General features: G+C 54.8%; 1 protein-coding gene across 2 annotated transcripts in view; it reads right to left on the bottom strand.

Moving 5' to 3' along the window:
* The window catches only part of HIF3A (hypoxia inducible factor 3 subunit alpha), a 30,717-nt gene extending 12,481 nt beyond the window's left edge, over positions 1–18,236 (bottom strand). The window contains exons 1-11 of one of the 2 annotated variants that reach the window (XM_079117421.1): positions 18,166–18,236; positions 13,074–13,264; positions 11,984–12,129; positions 10,385–10,469; positions 10,000–10,112; positions 9,364–9,572; positions 7,817–7,923; positions 7,464–7,611; positions 3,128–3,246; positions 2,154–2,344; positions 1,224–1,328 (exon numbers count right to left, since the gene is read on the bottom strand). In XM_079117421.1, the coding sequence (XP_078973547.1) occupies positions 1,224–1,328; positions 2,154–2,344; positions 3,128–3,246; positions 7,464–7,611; positions 7,817–7,923; positions 9,364–9,572; positions 10,000–10,112; positions 10,385–10,469; positions 11,984–12,129; positions 13,074–13,264; positions 18,166–18,191 (1,440 nt within the window). In that variant the 5' untranslated portion in view covers positions 18,192–18,236. Of the gene's footprint in view, positions 1–1,223; positions 1,329–2,153; positions 2,345–3,127; positions 3,247–7,463; positions 7,612–7,816; positions 7,924–9,363; positions 9,573–9,999; positions 10,113–10,384; positions 10,470–11,983; positions 12,130–13,073; positions 13,265–13,416; positions 16,818–18,165 lie in introns of those variants that run through there. The other variant, XM_079117422.1, reaches the window with a different exon arrangement.
* Positions 18,237–21,194: the final 2,958 nt, after the last annotated feature.

The following is a 21,194-nucleotide window of genomic DNA, read 5'->3' as shown; positions in this document are numbered from 1 at the left end:
AGGAGCCAGCAGCTCAGAGGGCGGCACCTAGAGCCGTGGAGAGAAAGCCCCGGAGACGCGCACGGAGGAGTCCTCGCCAAGGACTTCCAAGATTTGCCAGGAGGAACCACGAAACTGCCACGGACCGGTGACACCTGAATGCTCCCTCTTTCCCCGTTTGAATAGGAGTGCCAGCGGCAGTTCTGTGCCCCTCCCACCTCCGAGTGTTGGGTGTGCAGTGACGGATGACTTGTCTTCAGTTCACAGGCCACCAGGGGCTCCATCTGCACCCAGATCGGTCTGGATGACGTAATCCTACACCTCAACCTGATGCTCCAATGGGAAGAGAGCTGGGCGGGGCCTTGGGAGGGGGCGAGTGAGACCCGACTCACTGGGGGTCCCGGGCGGTGCTCACACTCCACGTAGCTGCCTGCCACGCTGTACTGGAGGGTGGTCTGCATGACCAAAATGATCCAGCAGGAGCGATGGCATGTCAGTCTGCCAACAGGTCACGAGAGACCGTGCCTTCTGTTTTGGCTTCTCTTTCTGTCTCCCTTTTTTCTGTCTGACGTTTTCTGGTTGGATTGCTTGCCACGTTCTGAGGACAGTTATGCAGTCCGTGTAGTGGGAAACTGAGGCCTTCCGCCAAAGCCAGGGAGGAGCCCGGCCAGCCTGAGCTACATGCATGGACCTGGGGACACATCCTCTCGCCCGAGGTCGCACAGCCCAAAAGCTTCAACCTCTCGAGAGACCCTGAGCAAAAGTTACCCAGCTGAGCTGCTCCCCAGGTCCTGATTCTCAGAAACCACCCGAGACATAATTCATGTTAATTGTTAAGTTTTGGGTCATTTGCTATGTAGCAATAGGTGGTGGTACACCATGTCCCCAGGCACCTCAGTTACCTAGTCCATCGAGTAGCCGGTCAAACGTCATCTGTCTCTTATCACCCAAAGAACCAAAGGTCCACATCTACACAACTATCCACCCAAACATTCTTCATCCTTCCAAATACCTGGGTAAACACCAGCCATTCATCATCAGCCACCTAATGAATACAGTGATCCGGCTGCCTGTCCGTCCATCCATCCATCCATCCATATATCTGCCTAAACATCACCCATCCATCCACATCATCCACTTAATGAATACAATGGTCCATCTGTCCATCCACTCATCCCTAAATCCAGACATGTCAGTCCCCAGAGCACAGAGGTGAGGACAGCTCCTTCCACACCCGCCCTCACCTGAGCTACGTGGAGACCTCTCTCCGCTGCCTCGTGGATCCTCCTGCTGATGAAAAGCCCCCGTGCATTCTCCACGCCCACAGGTGGCTCACATGGGAGATCAGCCTGTGGGGAAACAGAGCAGAGGGTGAGGGGCTCTCAAGGCTGGGGAAGCCTCAACAGCAGGACAGCCTGGGGGTCAGGGCAGAAGTGGGGGTCAAATGTGAGACAGCTGGGACACCAAGGGAGTCAGATAACAAATGCAAGTGAGTTCTGATCCTGGTGTTAGACCGGCAGATGGCGAAGGCCAGGAAGGCCAGGAAGGCCAGAGGCCAAGAAGTTCAGGCCCTGGTGGTTCAAGCTTTGGGGTCTGGAGTCTCAGCAGCATGCTCCTGAGCTGTCATCTGTATTTCTCCAGCGGAGGGAAGCTACTTTCTTGGGGTGGAGGGTGGGAACGACAGTCCTCAGCAGATGATCTAGACCCACTGAGATGGAAGGTCAGGCTGTCTGCACTCTGGTAAAGATGGCACCCGTGAGATGCCCAGTCCCTGTCAAGCACTTCCCTGAACAATCTCATTTAACCCCCATTAACCAATGCAAGGCCTCAAGAACTCAGCTCGCCCAGCCAGGGTAATGCAGCAGGAAAAGAGCAGGTTCTGGATTTGAACCTGGGACCCTGTATGTCAAGGTTTTAGACATTCTTGACTCTTCGAGGTTGAAGTTCAGAGAGCCTGGATGTTTGGTCCCAGCTGTGACTGTTACTCCTGCCAGTTCAAACGTGCCAGAGGTTCTGAACCCAGGCTGAGGGCCGGATTCTAGAATTCTCCAGTGAAGAATCTGGGGTGTAGGTCTTAAAGGAAGCCCAGCGTCGCCTCATCCCACGACAGATGGAAAAACCGAGGCCCAGAGAGCAGCAAGGATCAGGCCAAAGGCCCAAGAGGGGCTGCTTACCGGAAGAGGACTTTGGGGGCGCCGGGCGGCCTGCGGTGTGCTGGGGGTGGCAGCTCCGGAAACGCCATCCAGGATGGGTGCCAGGAGGCGACGGAGGTCAGGGCTGCAGAAACGGCGGGGGTCAGCGGCCAGGGTGGCCTCGCTCAGGGAAGGGGGGTGCAGGAAGGCCAGGATGCGGGGACCAGGGACATCTGCAGGATGGGGAGGCATGGGGTGATTATCTAGGACCCAGGGCCAGAGCTCCCCATGCCAAGCCCAGGGGACAGCTGACAACATCAACAACCAATCAGGACAGCCTCTGCCATCCTGGGGGGGAGGGGCTGGAGGACCCCCACCGGGCCAGAGGTCAACCTTGGTTGCTTGATGAGGCCCTGAAGGGCTCTAGGCATGTGGCTCAGAGGCCCAAAATAGCATGTGGTGGTTCAGACTGGCCAAGGCCCCCAGGGAGGCTGGCCAGTCCCTGGGGATCGAGGTGGCCAGCACTGAGAAGAGAGAAGCATACCAGCAGCCCCACCCCACGTCCAGAAGCATAGGCTGCCACCAAGGGCTTGGAGAAGGTGCGCCCAGAAGCATGGACAGGGAGGGAAGCTGATCCAGGATGAGGGGCCAAGAAGGAAGAGGAGGCAGGGAGCCAGACGCAGAAGGGCCAAGGTCACTGGTAGCCAAGGAGTAGTGAGGGGTGAGCAATGGGGAGCCATAGCAGGATACAGAGTGGGGGTGACAGAGACTGAAGCCATCAGACATAGGAAAGAGAGGATGGGAAAGAGAAGAGCATTCTGGGAAGTTGCATGTGCAAAGGCCCTGAGGCAAAAAAGGGTCTGGCAATGTCCTGAGAGATCTGAGGAAGCCAGTGTGGTCTGGAGGGTGAGTGAAGGGGGAGGAGGGCAGGAAGCAGGTTCCACAGGGCAGGGAGAGTCATGGTAAGGTCCATGCTTTCTTCACAGGGTCCTGGGGACAACAGCTCAGCTCCATACCTAGCCTGTGCCCAGGATTAGGGGCATCCTTCTGAGAGAGGGCACTCCCTTGCAGGGGTCTGCGAGAGTGTTGCTCCGTCTGCTCTAGGGACAGCACCACACCCGTCTCTTCCACTCGGCTGGGGTACAAAGCAGACAGGGGCATGGTGATCAGAGAGTGTCTCGGCTGAGCCCAGGTTGCCCTTCAGAGATGCCCTGTCCAGAAGGAAATCACACCCCTGGGTTGCCTTTCACAGAAAAAAAAATTCCTCATGATTATTTGTTTCTTATCAGGATTTGGTTTTTGCGACTACTTTTTATTATATGGGTCAATCATCCCTAATTTGAAAATCCAAAATCCTAAACACTCCAAAATCTGGACTGACAAGTGGAAAGTTTTGCACCGTTAAGCTTGGTGCCGCGCACAAAATGATTTAAAACATTGTGTAAAATTACCTTTGGGCTATGTGTCTGGGTACCTATGAAACAGTGAATTCTGTGTTTAGATTTGGTCCCATTTCCAAGACATCTCATTATGTTTGTCTGCAAATATTCCAAAATCCAAAAAACAAAACAAAACCAAACAAAACAACCGGCTTCTGGTTTCAAGCATTTTGGGTAAGGGACACTAGCCTGTAATGGCATTTAAAAGAAAGTGAAATTTGTCACTTCCCAAGCTCCCTCTGTAGAAGGAAAGGGAAAAAGCAGCTGGCATCTGGCACAGCCTGGGCGGGCGGAGAGAAGGCAGCCGGGAGGTGGGGAGGAGACACGAGAGGTGAGGGGCCGCAGGGGGCAGCGGGGACACAGGGCAGAGGGGCCCGTGAGGGGCCTGATCTAAATAGACCCTTCACAGGTATTTACTTATCAGCATCCTCTGATCAATGTGTCCCTGAAACGTGTATTTTTAACACCTTCTTCATTACAGTTCCAAATATGAAGAACTCACAGGGCTGTATTTTTATGAATAAGGGCTTGTTTAGGAAGCTTCTATTCATAGGCATTTTTCATACTCAAGGGGACGGGTTTATAAATACATCCTTCTGGTGTACCCCGTGCCTCCTGTCCCACAGTCTCTGCCTACAGAGACAATCCAGGTACTCGCTGGGTTCACTGGCTTAGGGACAGTGCCAGTGGGGTTGGGGATCACCCCTCAGTTGCATCTCATTAGCGAGATCCACGCAACCGGGCAGAATGTGGGTCGGGCTGGTCTCCCCACCGGCTCCGACCCCCTCCACCCTTACTAAACCGGTCCTGCGCTCGAGATGTCCCAATTAGATCTGGACCAAAGCCACACTTCTCCCCCCAAAAAACACAGCAGGTGCACGCACGCGCGCACACATACACACACACACACACACGCACCCTGCACCTGGCAGCCCAGGTGGGCTCAAATCCACTTCTGTCACTTCTGAGCTGTGTGACCTTGAACATGTGACTGAGCCCTTTGGACTTCAGTCTTCTCTTCTGCAAAGAGGGTATAACAACCGTATCTCCTTCCCAGGTTGGTTCCCTGCCCACCCCAGTGCTAGGGATTGAACCCAGGGGCACTCCACCACTAAGCCACATCCCCAGCCCTTTTAAATTATTTTTATGTTGAGACAGGGCCTTGCTAAGTGGCTGAGGCTGGCCTCAAACTTGTAATCCTCCTGCCTCAGCCTCCCGAGTTGTTGGGATTACAGGCATGCACCACTGCACCCCACCTCCCCAAATTTCTATAAGGATTAAGTGAGTTAATATAAGTAAAATGTACATTCACCAAGCAGGTGGTGAATGCTATGTAAGCGTATCCTACCATTTTTTACTGAGCAACTACTGTGTTCCAGGCATTGTTCTAGGCACCTGGGGGATTCAGCCACAAATAAGAGAAAAACCTCTGCCCTCGTGGGGATGAAATGCTACTGGGTAAAAGACGGAATTGAAATAAAACATTATTTGTGTGCTAAATGTATCTATCTAGCTACAAGACACACTGCAAATCTTTCTCATAAAGAAAGCACTTGAAAGTTGGCTGGTCAATTCCAGATGTGCTAGGAGTGTAAAACACACACCAGATTCCAAACTCTGAATATAACGGAAGGATCTAGAGGTTCTCAATAATTTTTATATTGACTACATGTTAAAATGATAGTTTATGGGTGTATTGTATGTAAACACACACATGATAAAATGTGTTATTAAAATTAATTTTACCTGCCAGAAAATTCAAAATGATGTATGGTGCAAACCACATTTTTATAGGAGAGTTACAGTGATAAGTACCAAGGGAAAGAAGCGGTTTGCCATTTTGGAAAGCTCAGTCAAGGAATGCCTGGCTGAACATGCAGGAGGGTGATTACAAATTGTATTAAGTAACTGGAACAAAATTACAGAATATCAGGAGAGAAGATGGGGAGACCTGACCTTGTGTGGTCTCTCAGGAAGTGATGACTGAGATAAAAGGGAAAGGATGAGTAGGCATGACTCAGGAGAAAGTGTGTGTGGGTGGGGGTGGACAGAGAGAAGAGCATTCTGGGTAGAGGAGACTGCACGTGCAAAGGCCCTGAGGTTTGGCTGGCGAGTGAGAGGAGGAGAGAGGCAGGAGTCCCATAGGGCCTTGAACTTTCTCTTAAGGACACTGGGGAGATGCAGAAGGGCTTGATCAGGACAGAGATGTGGGATGCACACTGGTTTGAATTCCAGAACACCTCCCAGATCTGGGAAAACCTCTGAGGAACCATCGTGTCTTGTAAAATACCTTTCAAGGAAAAACTGTAATTCTGCGCTTCTGTCGTTTTGTGTGTGGAACTGAGGATGGAGTCCAGAGCCTGTGAGTGCTCTGCCACTGAGCCACACCTGCCCTCAGGACGATGCTGTCCTCCACACTGCCGAAGGTGAGGGGTGGGGGAACCTGGGATCTTACCCCCGCACACCCATAGACATAACTGAAAGTAAAGCCAAGCAAAGCAGCCACAGGAGAACACAGTCCAGGTGGGGAGCGACAGGAACCTCAGACGTGGCTGCTGGGAAGGCGAGAGGCAGCACCACCCTGCAGGAGGGTCGGCAGCTCCTGCAGAGGTTGAACACCCCCCCACAGCCTCCCAGCACGGCCAGATGGTGACCAAGAGAAACGAAGATGCGTCTGACAAAATGTGTGAGGGGCTGTTTAGAGGAGCTGCTTTTGTAATCACTGTTCCCACAGAGGGGACAGTCCAGACTAGCTGTGGTCCGTTCCTACCACGGAATACTAGCCAGCCCTGAAAAGGGGTCATTGAAACACAGGTGGCACAGGTGAATTTCAGACAGATGGTCCTCAATGATTTTTTCAGTTTTCCAGTGTTGCAAAAGTGACAGGCAACCAGGACAAACTGTACTTGAGTTCTGACTTTGGAACTTCTCCCAGGCTAGGGAGACACAGTACGACATTCATGCATGATGCTGGGCAGTGGCAGCGGGCTATGGCTCCCTGCAATCTGGAGTGGGAAGAACTGCCTGGCCCCAGGGTGCTGGTTTCCAGGGTGTGGTAGGTCAGCTGTTCTCCACGCGTTTTTGACTTATGACGTTTTCCATTTACGATGGGGATATTGAGATGCTGCCCTGTCATAAGCAGAAGAGCAGCCGGATAACACGCTACGGAAGCTGGAGCCCAGATGCTGTGGGCCACACGATCCCCTGCATGTGGCGTTCAGGCAAAGGCAAAGCTCAGCTGGGCATGGTGGGACATGCCTGAAATCCCTGCAGCTCGGGAGGCTGAGGCAGGAGAATCGTGAGTTCAAGGCCAACCTCAGCAACTGGCAGGGCCCTAAGCAACTCAGGGAGACCCTGTTTCTAATAAAGTATAAAAAAGGGCTGGGATGTGGCTCACTGGTTGCATGCCCCTGCGTTCAATCCCTGGTACAAAACAACAACAAAACCCTCTAGGGTCAGAGGACAGGTCAGTGGTTGCCAGGGAGACAGGGTGGAAAGGGGCAAACCCCAAGAGCATTTTGGGGGTGATGAGACTGTCAATGTGGGTGGACTGTGATAGTGGTTATATAATTGAGTGCCTCTGTCAAAAATCTCAGAACTGTATATCAAAATGAGAATGTTCTCTCAACGTGAACTTTAACTTTTAAAAAGACCCCACGATCCTGCTGCATTTCTTATTTTAACTTAGAGTTCCTTTCTGTTCAAATGGTCAAGACGCATGCACGTGAGCATGCAGACCCACGGACGTGTCCACAGGGCCATGCACTTGCACATACATGGATCTGTGCACAGTGCCTCACGTACCTGTGTGTGCAGCATGCATGCATGCTCGTGAACACACACGCACATGCACACACGCCCGTCCATGCACACGGGCGAGACCGTGCACATGCCACCCCAACACCCTGCTCACCTGATCAGGAAGTGGACGCAGACAATGCTCTCTGAATGGGGGCCCCGGCCCCCTGACACCACCGTGGCCTGGGTCTGAGTCCACAGGTAGCCACCGCTCCGGGCCAGGAAGCGATACTGCCCAGTGACTGCCTGGCCCTTGCTCAGCACTGGGGGGGGGGGGGGGGGTGTGAGGAAAGTCAGGGCCACAGAAAGGACACCGCAGGGAAGGCTCTGGGCTGGGTGGGAGCTCCGTGGGGTGGGGAGGGAGGGCTCCCTGGGGCGTGGGGAGCTGGGCTGCTGTGGCGGGGGGCCAAGTGGTCGCCGGCTCCAGGCGGGGACACCGGCGGGGGGGGGGGGACGTGGGTCACATACAGGTGTGGATGCTCCTGCTGACTGCGTCGGAATCCAGCGCGTGGATGTACTCATAGGCAGAACAGCCAATCAGGTCCTCAGGGCGATAACCAGCGACCTCTGCAATCCTGGGGTGCAGCGGAGGGTCAGGGTTCAGGGCTGGGAAGAGGGAGGGGCAGAAGGAAGGGGCGGGGGACACAGGGACAAAACCAGCAAGATGAGAGGCAGGGTTGTAACAGAGAGGAAGGCAGGAAGTAAGAAATAGAAAAGAGTGTGTGCGGGGTGGTGTGTAAGCAACAGCCCCCACGCGTCTCCACGTCCTGATTCTCAGTCCCCCGCATGGCCACGGGCCTTTGCAGACAGGATGAAGGCGGGGGCCTAGGGACGGGGGAGGACTCTGGGCTATCACCAAGCAGGCAGTTTGGTGATGGATGGAGACTGAATGGGGTGGGGAGCCAAGGAATGCAGGCGGCCGGAGCAGCTGGGGAGGCGGCGCCACAGGTTCTTCTCAGGGGCCTCGGAAGGAACCAGCCCTCAGTTTTAGCCTTGAAAAACTCATTTCAAACTCCCCATCTCCAGAACAGCGGGACAGGGAATTTGTGTTGTTTTGAGCCACTGAGTTCATGGCAACAGCAATAAAAACCTAACAGAAGCCAGGCAGGGTGCATGCCTGTCATCCCAGAACTTGGGAGGCTGAGACAGGAGGATGGCCAAGATAGAGTCCAGTCTCAGCAACTTAGCAGGAAGCCATCTCAAAATAAAAAATAAAAAGGGCCAGGAAAGTGGCTCAATGGTGAAGTGCCCCTGGGTTCCCTCCCCAGTATCAAAAGCAAAACAAAACACCTAATACAAGGGGAGAGAGTAGAAAAACAAAAGAAGGAAAAAGAAAAGTGAAACAGGAAGAAGAGAAGGGAAGAAAGAAACCACAAAGAAAAAGGAGAACAAGTGAAAAGGAATAAAAAGTAGTAAGAATGATAATGATGAAAAACGAGACACTCATGTTCTACATTGGGCAATGCTCTGGGTGCTCAGAACAACTCCACAGGGTAGGCACCATTATTCTCCCACAGAGCAGTTGAGGAAACTGGCACAGAGAGGTGAAGACATTTGGCCAAGGACACACAGCTAGGATGGAAACTCAAGCAAATCTGATTTGAAAGTCAATGGGCATGACTCCAGGGTGAGGGATAGAGGGAAGATGGAGGAAGGAAGGGAAAGAAGGACAGAGGAGAGAGAGGGAGAAAGAAAGAGAGATAAAAGAAAGGGCAGAAGAAGAATGAATCATGAGTTTATAGAGTGCATCCTGCTGGGGGTGCACCGTGCTAACTGCTTTACATGAACTGACTCATTTAAGAAAAGTAACAGAAAGACAGAGAGGGACATGTAAGAAAACGACTCAAAGAGAGAAACAGAATGAAAGATCAAAAGGCCCACAGAAGATTCAGAGAGGCAGACACTCAAAGAGAGACTGATTCAGAGGGAACCGGAAGCAGAAGGAGAGGGTGGGGCGGGTGGGCAGTGAATCTGGGCAGAAGAGGAGCTGGGTGAGTGGCGGGCCCACTGCCCACCTCTCGTCGCAGTAGGTGAACTTCATGTCCAGGCTGTGGCGACTGAGGAAGGCCCCCCGGCCCAGCGGGGGCTCCAGGCTGCCTGGGTGGGGGATGGCTTCACAGATGAGCACCAGGCACTGCATGGGGGGCTCCGGGTCCGGGCTCCCAGCGGGAGAGGTCTGTGCGGGGGGCTTGTAGACCCTCATGTGTCCAGAACAGTGCAGCACCTGGCCGGAGAGGGTGCGGTGGGTACGCATCTGGGCCCTGCGACCCACGGGGCGGGAAGGCCCGTCTCTGCAGGCCCCACAGGGAACCCGGAGAGAATTCCTGACTCCAGAGAGTCATCTCAGAGAACTCTGAGGACCCCAGGTTCCAGCCCCAAAGACACTCTTCAATTCAGGGGGCCGAGGGCCTCCTGCTTCAGGACCATAGATATCCAGCCGGAGAAAGGTGACAAGGACCCCAGATTCCCCACCCCATGAACACCCAATTTCCTAAGTGCCCTAAAGTCCCCCTAGATCCAGCCTGAAGGAGCCGGGCAGAATCCCGGCTCCGGAGGAAACCACGGCCTCCCACCTGTCCTGAGACCTGCAGGGCCCAGGCCCCGCCCCAGCAGCCTCAGGCCCCGCCCCAGCAGCCCCAGGCCCCGCCCACCTTCCAGGTGGCTGCCTTGAGGTTGAGCGTGCGCCCGCGGCTGGTGAGGGTGCTCTTCATGCGCAAGGAGAAGCACCTCTCCGTGGGGGCCTCTGGCTTCTTCTTGGACAGGCCTGGGGAGGCAAGGGGACGGCGGGCAGGTCACCCGCAGCTGCAGAGGACCCAGCGCCCTCCAGCACCCTGGCTGCTAAAGGCGCCCCATCCCTGTCCCCAAAAGAATGATCGCCACTGGGAAGGGTGTGTCCTCTCAGACCCCAGGAGGGGCCATTTCACCTCTGCATTTCTCACAATCCAGTGTTCCAGAAGAAGAGGGGCTACGCTGGGGTGGGGCGAACCTCAGTTTCCTCTCCTGTAAAGTGGGTACGGGGGCCTCCAGGGCACTCACTTGGCCTGGGGGTCAGGGCATCCTGGAGCTCCTCTTGGTCGCAGGGATGGATAAAATCAAAAATACTGTGTCCAATGAGCTCCAGCTGCGGGAAGGAGCAGAGCCGGTGTTGGAGGAGGGCCGCTGAGGGGGGCGGACCTCTCCTCTCCTCTCCATCCCCCTGCCCCAGTGCCCCATTCATTCATCATCTATTCAGCACCCACTACTTGTCGGGCCCTCTAAGTGGCAGGGACACATTGGTGGCCACACATAAGAGCTTACCGGCTACTCTGGGGAGACAATGAACAAGCCAAGCAAAACAACATTTAACAACAATGTGATAACCAAGGAAGACAACTGAGGCTGGGGAAAGTGATGTAAGGATGGGAGGCTACTTTAGAAAGGTGGCCCCTTGAGATTTCCTTGACATTAAAAAAAAAAAAAATTGTTGAACAAAGCAAGTGAGGTGGTTCTGTGGCTCCCTGGGGGAGACTATTCTAAAGAGGAGAGGAGCAAGTGCAAAGGCCCTGAGGTGGGCCGTGCTGTCAGGCAGGCAGAGACAAGAAACTTGTTTCAGTCTAGGAAATGAGCCCAGTGCTGGGAGCAGGGACAGATGGAAGGGGACCCATGTGGCTCCCAACCTGGTGGTGGTAGAATGACACCTCTCTCTTCTGACAGCACCTCTTGGAGCTGGGTTTGAAGCCTGACTCTGCCACCTCCTAGCTCTGGGACCTTGGGACATTCACCTCTTTGAGTCCAAGAGTTCACACCAACAGAGGAATTGATACTCGGAGTGGAATTATGAGGCCGGGAAAGGAACAGAGGGCAACTGTGGAGTCCATTTTATGTGAAATAGAAAAAATCGCAGGAGTTCCCACATAGTCTTCTTGTTGTGAAGACTATGAAGACTAGCTCCAGTTCTGAAAAGTCAGTTTCTGGCTGTCCATCCCTGTGGGCCCTGCCCTGCCCCTCTCCTCCCTCCTGCGATCAGCATGCACCCCTTGCTGATCCCCCACTCTCCAGCCTCACTCCCTCCAGCGCTAACTCCATGGGGGCTCATTCTTTCTAAAGTGTGAATCTGATTCTACCTCTCTGGCACAACCTCTCCCCTGCTTCAAACCATTCCATGGCTGCCCAGTGCCCTTCTAACTTGGTCCTACATAGCCAGCCCCTGCTAACCTCTTCAACCTACTCGCTCTCAGCTTCTTCCACAGTACTCTGCTCCAGCCAGGATTAACTTCTATCTTTCCCCAAAGTGCTCCGTTTGAGCTCACCTCTGATTCCTCTGCATGTTCTGGTTCCTCATGCACATTCCTGATCTTCACTGTCCCACCCATTTCACGTGCCTCTGACTGGCTGTCCTTCAGGTTCCGCTCAGATGTCCTTTTCTCCAGAAGTCCCTCAATTCCCACTCCCCGGGCTGGGTCAGGTACCCTCTACTCCAGTCCCCACTGTCCTAGGCTTTCCCATCTCGGCCCTGACCATTCTGTCTCGCTGCTGGTGACACACTTATATCCCCTCTGTCCTGTGAGTCCCATAAAGGCAGGGCCAAGTCTGTGTGGTCACCACTGTACCCCCAGCATCACCAGCCCGGGGCCAGGCATGGAGCAGGCAGCTCACCTGACTGAGGCCCAGGTGTTTGCTGACATTTTCCGACAGGTAAGCCATGTCTCCCTCGGCGGTGAGCACCATGACGAAGCCCTCCAGGGCCTTCAGGTAGCAGGCGTCCAGTGGCTCTCCCCCTGTTCCCACCTGGTTCCACTCCCCTGGTGCCCGGGGCAGGGGAGTGGGGACGTCTAGTCAGTCCTGGGCCCACTCCAGCTAGCCTCCCTCTCCTTTCCTCACTCAGAGGAACTTACGGGTATGTCCAGGTGAGTGGGGAAGTATCCTAGTGGCTTGGAGTCCCAAGCTTTGGAATTAGGAGCAGGGCCTTTTGGGAGACAGAACTCTAAGGGAGTGTGACTCCTAAGAAAGCAGACCCCTAAGAAGATGCAATTCCCAAGGTCGAAATTCAAAAGGGCCAGGACCGAGAGGCAGTCAGACTTCTAGCCTCCCAGAATTCTTGGAGAAGAATGGATGGACAGAATTCTAAAGAAGCAGAGACTCCCAGGGGACAGAATTTTAAGAGAGCAGTCTCTCAAAGAAGTAAAATTCTATGGGGTAGGGAAGTCTAATGGGCAGAGCCTTCTGAGAATAATTCAGTTTCCTCTGTACTAAGATCTTTCCAAGGTCCTGGGAGTCCACCGCGCATGTGGGGGTGAACTGAGGAGTGGAATTCTAACTGGGTGAAAATTCAAGGGAATGCTAAGGGAACAAGTGATATAATTGGAGGGGAGGGGAAGAGGAACGCTACAGTAATTAAAGTTGGGCAGTGCAGCAACCGGGAAGGTCTCCCAGGGGACCAAATCTGCAGGCTGAGGGGGCCTCTGGCAGTTAGGGCCCTAGCTTAGAGTTCTAAGGAGGCAGGCTTTTCAAAAGCGCATTCTAAGGGGCTGGGCCTCAGGAATGATAGACGACCAAAGGGGCGGGGCTTCCAAGGACTCTAGGCTCCGACTGGCCCTGCACTTGAAGAGGCGGGGCCTCGCCCGAGCCGATTCCAGGGAGGTGGGGCTCCATCGGGAATTCTCCACCAGGAGGCGTGGCCTCGTCGGGCTCAGGCTTCCCGGAGGAGGAGCCTCCCTGGGGCTGGAATTCCAGGGGCGGGGCTCACCTGCCGCGCAGAGGCGGTGCATGCGCAGGTAGCTGATGGTGAGGCGCATGATGGAGGCCTTGTCCAGGTGGGCGCTGACGCCGCGCGCGAAGGGCAGCGTGTGTGCCAGCTGGTACAGCACCTCCGTCTCCTGGCTGCGCCGGCTGCGGGCCGCATCCCGGGACTTCTCCTTGCGCAGCTCGGTGCTTGACCTGCGGGCAGGGGCAGCATTCACCGGCGGCGCTCCGGGAAGGGAAGGAGATGGACGGAGCAAGCATGTGGGGCGCTGACAATTGGAGCCCGGGTTCTTCGGCCTCGCTGTGTGGCGCTCGGTGGGCCAGGCCCACCTAGCTCTGGATTTTACCTGTCCTGGTGCCAAACCATGCTGCGCTCCGGGCGCCTTGCTCCACTCTATGGCGTGCTTCGGACCTCTCGGTCCCCTCCCCGACTTATCTGCAGTTTATTTCCCGAGCAGGGGACGCCCTGGGGACAGAGAGGCCTCCTGGTGGGAGGGGGATAGCTGAGCTGGACGGGGGCCAGAGGAGGGAGGGATCTTGAAGATGGCTGGAACTTCCCAGGCCCCCTGCCCTTCAGCCTCCTGAACCCCCTGCCCTGCCCTTTTCCCTCCTCAGCTGAGCTGAGTCCTCAGAATCTTGGAGCAGAGATATCTCAAAGTCTAAGGAGGCACCAACAGGGGCCCTAAGGGGGCCGCCCTCCAGGGTGACACAGCAAACCACCCCTGCTTCTGCCCAGCAGAGAACTCTTCACCCTCTACCTTTTAATCAACTTCAAATACCTGAATTTTGGAGTGGGGCTGGGTTGGGGGAATGGGTACTGTTTTGTTAGAAATACCTGCCATGTATCTGGTTTTCCTGTATCAGTACCCCTGCCAAGTGTGAAACCCACGTAATGCTCAGACAACTCTCAAGGAAGCAAATACCATGATCCCCATTGAACGGACCAGGAAATGGAGGCAGAGAGGCCCAGCACTTGCCTTAAACGTGAAGCCGAAGGTTGAACACTGGTCTGCCTGCACTCCTAAGATTTCTGTCTATGGCCCTGGATTTATGTCCAAATTTTAAGGTGCTTCATGCTGTTTCTGCCACCATCTTTGAATTCAAATTCCATGTCTATCTGAATCCAAAGTCTCTGTAGCTTTGCTTTTGAATTAAAAAATTAAAGGGTATCTTGTATTATATATGTAGTCTTGTCTACGATTATAATGTTGGCAAAAATAATTCCTAATTAGCAGCCATCAGTTGCTAAGCATTATGGGTCTGACACTGTAGGTGCTGTGCCTGGGTGCCCACCTGCCATTCTCAGGGGACCTCTAGAGGGAGGCTTTTAAACCTCTGCTTCTTGAAGAGAAAACCAAATCTCTGTGAGGTAAGGTCCTTTGCCCAAGAAGTCAGAAAGCCAGTACCTGGCTGAGCTGGGATTTGAACCCCAGGATTGAGGTTCCAAAGTCTTCAGTCTTCTCTCTGATCCCCTCCTTGTGACTCCCACCCCCACGCCAAGGAAGCAGAATCTCTAGAAGGGGAAGCTGTGCCTTCCTAAATTCAGGGGAGCTGAGGTCACTTCTGGGGTGGCATCAATCCCACCCCCCTAGCATGAGGGGTGGAGAGATTTTCTTTCCAGCTGCAGAAGAAAGAAAAGCCCTCAGTTCAAGAGGGTGTGAGGCACAGAAGGGGGCAGGCTGGACCTAGGGTTGGAGGGGTGAGATATGGCCCCCATCCCCTCCCTCCTGGCTGGCGGGGGAGGGGGGTAGGGGCCTCCGTCCTGCCTGCCCAGAGGACATTCCGTCCTGTTCTGTTCCAGCTCTGTTTGTCTTCCTGCCCAGAGGGTGGGGGTGGGCGGGCCTCACTGAGCTGGGGGCCCGGACAGAGGGAACAGGGAGTGGGAAGAAGAACCGAGGTGGGGCCAGTGCCCCACCTCCCAGGCAGCTGGGCTCTGTAATCCTCTCCGTGGCAGGGCTTCTTCCTCCATAGAAGGAGCCAGCTGGTGGCTGCAGAAGGACCCTCCTTTCAGCTCCCAGTCTGTTCTCCGGATGTTCTGACGGGAAGTGTGGGCCTCTCTCTGAGTTTCTGGCTTTTCTGGCCTTTCAATTAGAGTGGGGGCCAGGTCCTCTGGTTCAGAGTTCCAATCCTGACTCCACTACTTAGAAGCTGTGTGACTTTGGACAAGTTGCACAGATCCCCTGGGCACGGTAATGGAACCCACCTTTTGGAGTGTTTTGAATTTTAAATGAGTTAATATATATCAAGGGCTTTGAAAACAAAGACCTGGCAATTGGTTAGTGCAAGATAAAGGTTAAACGTACTCTCCCTTTGTCCACGTGAGGTACTGAAGGCTTGTGCACTGGGGTAACCCGTGGGCTGTGACGTAACTCTGGTAGGTGTCATTATGTGCGTGGCTTTTACACAAGCACCTTGGGAGGAGGGCTGATAACGGTGTGAAGACTAATGACAGCTTTGGAGTGTTACACACCCTCGGAGCTAGAGACCCCCCTAAATCCTCACAGCGACCCCGCCTGGGGCAGAAGCGAGCTCCCTTTATAAAAGGAAGCGGTTCGGGCTGGGAGCAATGGCAGCCCCACCCGACCAACCCTGGCGCCTTCGTCAGTGCTCAGCTCTGCCCAGCTGCTTCTTGTTAACCCGGTCCTGTACCTAGGACCTTCCTTCTGGGTTTTCCTGTTGTGGACGCAGGTCCCCCCGGGAGGTGAGGGACTGGCCTGAGGGCACACAGCATTCAGAAGCAGAACCAGTCTGTCCATTCCAGCCAGAACTCTGACCTGAACTCAGTTTATACTCAGGAGTTCTGCCCCGCTACCTTTTCCTCACTGGCTTCTCACCTCGATCTGGGGTGGGAAAGGGGAGGGATGGCTCCCATGCTCCAGGATCTGAAGCTGGGGATCCCAGAGGCAGTCACTGGCACAGGGCCACACAACTAAGAAGTGGGTGTGCTAGGATTTGAACCCTGAATTTGGGGTCTGTGCCTTTCAGTGCTATGCCTCAGTGGGGGGTGCCCACTGCCCAAGGGACCCCCACCCTGCTCCTCTTTGCCTAGTGGCTTCAGCCCCTCCCCCCTGTCCCACTGCTGCTGCCTCTGGATCTCCCCAGCTGGCCCCATGCCCAGCCCTGGTCCAGCCCCTTGGCACTGGGCCCAGCTTGAGACGTGCTGCTGGAACCCTACCACCCTTCCTCGGTGTTCCAGCCAAGAACAGGGGGTGGGGCCAGGAGGCCCCAGGGTGAGGCCTGGGAAGGGGGACCAGGGCTGGTCCTTGCCCCCACCAAGAGGGAGAGAAGCGCACCTCTTCCCACCCTGAAGGACTTAGACCTGGAGCAAAGACACGACGAAAGTAGGGAGCCCCCAACCCACATTCAGGGCTACTTCTGGGCTCTCCTGGTTCTCTGGGTATTGCGGGAGATGCAAAAAAACTGTTGGGGTCTAGGGGGTGCGGGAGGCTTAGATTTTATCCGGGCAGGGATCCCTCTTGGCATGGCTCAGAGGTGACCTGAGCAGGGTTTGGGTTTTGAGAAGGAACTTGGGGTGGGCGTTGGGGGAGTCTCTCTGACCCCGACTTTGCTTGTTCTCAAGGACATGGTCATCCGGTGGGGTGCACATCCCCAAAGTCCTATCTTCTCAGGGAACCCTGAACCGTGGTGAGCACCAGGTTGTGTGCCCTTTGGGGTCTTCCGGAGAACATCTGTGCCCAGGGAGCCATCCCTGCAAGTGCATCTGGAAGAAGGGAAGGGGGCAAGGGGGCCCACTCACCATCACCCCCTGTGGCTGAAGTGCCATCCTGGGGGCGCAGGACCGTTGGAGCGCTGCGGGGGTCCGGGTGCGAGTTACGAGTGGGTGGCGTGCAGAGTGGGAAGACACCACAGGAAAGGGCTGGCCTTGGGTGGCCACGGGGGCCCCCACCCGGCCAGGAGGGGGCGCTGGGAGGGGCAGGGCCACAGCTGGCCCAGAAGGGGTGGGATGGAGTTCCCTGGTGGGCCCAGAGCCAGGGACTGGAATAGACTGGGAGAGGAGGCAGCGTGAGGGTGGGGGTGGGGGGTAAAACAACTTAGGGGTGTGGACCGATCCAATCAGACCTGCGAAGCCAGGGAGGAGGGAAGGGGGTGAGGCTTGCTGGATGCCTCAGATTGGACAGGAAAAACCAAGGACCTGGGACATTTTCTGCGGTTCCATGGAAACCTAAGAGTGGTCCCAGAGCACAGGCTGCCTCTGCCCCAGCAGATCTGCACCTGCTGGGAGATGAGCACGGAAACCCACCCCTCTTGTTCAGCACGGCCCCAGCAGAGACCTGAACCAGGGGTGCTCCGGTCAGCTTGCGGAGTCTCCCTTTGAATCAGGCACAGCACCTTGCCATAGGCTCTTCCCAGTATGAGGTTTGGGTGGGGTCCCCATCCCTCAGTACTCAGGACCAGGGGTGGGGAGTGGATGGATGACGAATGGGGTCAGACTTTGGAAGTGGGTCATGCTTCTCCCTCTGGTATGAAGGGGGTGACGCTACTTTTTAAAAGGACACCAAAAGGCTTCAGGGAAGGGTCTCAAGCAGCTTTGAAAATGGGCCTTTTCTGCCTATTTCTAAGGAGACTGACCTTAGGGGTCAATCAAAGGGGATCTCTCTCCTCTGGAACTCAGAAGGCGAATTCCTAGGGCACTCACTCTATCTGGGAAGGCTCGGTTTGTAGGTACCCATATCCCCGGGATCACCAGGGTCGGATGGCAAAGAACGACCTCCATTCCAGGGCTTCGGAGATCAGAGGGATCAATATGCAAGGTGGAAAGCCCCCTCCCCACCCCAAGCCCAGGCACTGCTCAAACGCAACCACCTCCAATTCCATGTGGATCTCAAGTTTCACCCCCAACCAGGCGTTACCCCAGGAAACGAACTGGGGTAGCAGGAAATCGGGGATCACGACCCCAAAACCTTTCCTAGTGAGAGGGGCGGGACAGGCAAGGAGTTGGGGTGGAGGGTGAGACGAGGTGTGCCTCCAAACGCTCGCCCTCGGCGTCCTTGGCTAGCACCCGCGCACCTCCCCCGATCAGGGGTCCGCGGAAGGAGAGCCCCCCAACTCCCATAATTGTCCCCAAACCCCAGTACCTTGCGCGCTGCAGCCCCAGCGCCATGGCTCGCCCGTCGCGGCTCCAGAGCCCTCAGAGGCCCCGAGCCCCCTCCCCGGGCCTGCGAGCCCCTTCCCCAGCCCCGCCCCCGCCGCATCATTGGCTGCTCCGCGCCCGGCCCGCGGTTCTGGTTGGGTTATAGGCCTGTCACTCCTGAGAAAGAGGCGGGCCCGAAGGAGAAGACTTGGACCTCTGAGGGGGACACCGGTTAACACACACCCCCAGCCACGCCCCTCGCCGCGGACTTCCTCAGCAGCGCAGCCCGCACAGTCTGCGGGCCGCTCCTTCTCTCGCCCGGCCTCTGAAGTTCCAACAGAATTCACTCTGTTCCCTGTACCCCAGGTCCCACCCTCTAACCCCACCGCCGACTCACCCCCTTATTTCCTACCCCCAGTTGGGCCCCTCTGACCTCCATTTGCATCCCTTTCAGTCCTCCAGTCGAGCCTCCTGAAACCCCTCTTCCTTATCCAATGAAGCCCCGCTTCCCCTCCCACCCCCGACTCCCAGCTCCACCCCAATTCCACAATCCCTACCCCATTCTTCCAGTCTGGCACCCTCTGTTATCTTGGTCCTGCCCCTCCATCCCTCTCCACCAACCCCTAACCCCTTGGCCTCCCTAACTCTCTTTTCAGGTTCCCACTGATGAAAAATTAGTTTATGTCAAGTAAATATGTTTTGACTCAACACCACCCACTTTTAAAAGGAGCAGAGAAACGATATCTTTTTACCAGCCAAGTAAGGAGGGAGAGGTACAAAGCCACAGCTGTACTGCACTTGGGTAAGAGAGATGTGTGTGAAGAGGATGCATATGAATCTGTATTCAGGATGCAACTTGGGGCAGAGAAGAGGACGCTGTAGCAGAAGTGCACAATGTAGCAGAAGTGTCCTTGCTGATCCTTGAATTTAAGAGGCCAGTCCCGCCTCTGGACCTTTGCACATGCTGTTCTCAGCTTATATTACTCTTTCCCCAGCCACCTGGCTCCCCACCTTACCCCGGTATCCCATTGTTTTCTTTTAGGGAACTACTTCTCTCCCCTTTCAATCTATTTGATTGGAAAAGGGCTGGCCATACTCCTGCCCTCAACAACCTCTAATCAGCTCTTGGTTCCCCTGACCACAGTGATAGGTTCAAGGATGGCATGTGACTTAATCCAACCCTGAGACATTTGCTGACACTGTCAGGAAGGAGGTTTTTTTTAAAATTTCTGCTAGAGTTGCCACGCTGGAGCCGACAGGCCTCATGGGAATGATGTTTAGGGGAAGTTGAGACTTTGTTTATTTGCTTATGATGCTGGGATCAATCAAGCCCAGGGCTTCTAGAATGTGGGACACGTGCTGTCCCACTGAGCTACACCCCCAACCCGAGGCCTTCCTATCTACACATGCAGATGGCGTCCGTCCTTTGGATATCGTGAGGACTGCTGCTACAGACATGTGTACCAGCATCTGCTTGAGTTGTTTCGGGAATATGCCTAGAGGTGGGATTGCTGGGACACACGGTGATTCTATTTAACTTTCTGAGAAACCACTGAAGTGTTTTCCATTGCAGCTGCACCATTTTACATTCCTGGGAGCAATGATCCCAGCTTCCAGTTTCTCCATACCCTCCCCAACAAGAGGGCCAGAGACCTGGTGTGGGAGAGAGAAGTCCTGCCTCTTTTGCCTTCAAGTGGAGTGTCTGCGAGAAAACAACCCATTCCCAGGGCCCAGAGCTTCCACCCCCTAGTTCTGAACTTCCGAACCTCACTGGGTTTCTTTCTCTGAGTGATGAGAAGGCTGCATCCTCTCTAGAGTGACTGCCGTGCCATGGAAGGGTGTTGGCTGCGTGTCCCAGGAATTGGAGGAGGGGATCTTCCCATTGATTGTCTTTAGGATAAGCCCATAGTTAGGAACACTACTTTTGGAGTTTGAGAAACCTGGGTCAAATGCAGGCTGTGTCACATTATGGAGACTGTGGTGTGTGTGTGTGTGTGTGTATGATTTTGGGGGGGGGGTACTGGGGCTTGAACACAGGGCCACTTAACAACTTATCCCCAGCCCCAGCCCCTTTTAATATGTTTTTATTTAGAGACAGGGTCTCGCTGAGTTGCTTAGGGCCTCGCTAAATTGCTGAGGCTGCCTTTGAACTCGCCATCCTCCTGCCCCAGCTTCCTGAACCGCTGGGATCACAGGCGCGCTAGAATTAATTAGATCAGGCGTGTGAATGCTTAGCACAGCGCCTGGCCCCGGGTGAGTTTGAATTATCTGCTGTCATTCGCTCATGTGAAGGTGTCATAAATGTCGTGGTTCCCCGTGCAGATGCAGCGGTATACGTTGGCACTGCTGCCGGTGACTAGCCCAGCGTGGTGTGCCGGGTACTGTGGCCTTAGATCCTTGCTGGAGGCCGCGGCGCACCAGCGCCCCCTGGAGGAGGATCTTTGTCGTACTCTGGGAGGCCCAGCAGCCCCTCCCAGCGTTCTGCACACCCCTCTTCAGAATCCAGCGAAGTGTGTGTAAATCCGCGCGGCTTCTGGCAATCGACTGCCGCACAAGGCAAGGCTCTGACAAGGAACCTGTAGGAAGAACCTGTTAGCAATCACCAAGGCTGGAAGCGTTCCCATCTCACATAAACGGCAAGAATTTTGCACCATTTTAATATACACCGAATTTTCCAGGGAAGCAGCCACATGTAATCCAATGGAAAATCGTACTCTGTTTTGGGCAGAAGCTGCTCTTGGGAAAGATCACCGCTTCAGAGAGCTCTATCACCGACCGCTTATGGTATTTGAGTCCCAGATCTTCTAAGCTGGTCACTCTGCTTTGGCTTCTGCCTTGGTTTCCAGAGACACCTGGATGGTCTTATTAGGTCCTTAGTCCAAAAAAGAAGCAGATATTTGATTGGATGTTGTATGTCTGTGGGCAGAATCCATCCAAGCAGGGACCTACTGAAACACCTTTTACCGGGGGTAAGTGACAGGTTCTATTTGCTGGCCAGAACCCAAGATCCAAAACACTCTGAGGAGGGACAGA

The sequence above is a fragment of the Sciurus vulgaris genome (assembly GCF_902686455.1).
Source record: "Sciurus vulgaris genome assembly, chromosome: 17".
In the NCBI taxonomy this organism is placed as follows: Eukaryota; Metazoa; Chordata; class Mammalia; order Rodentia; family Sciuridae; genus Sciurus; species Sciurus vulgaris.
The sequence above is the reverse complement of the archived record's forward strand: the minus strand, read 5'-3'. Positions and strand labels throughout refer to the sequence as shown.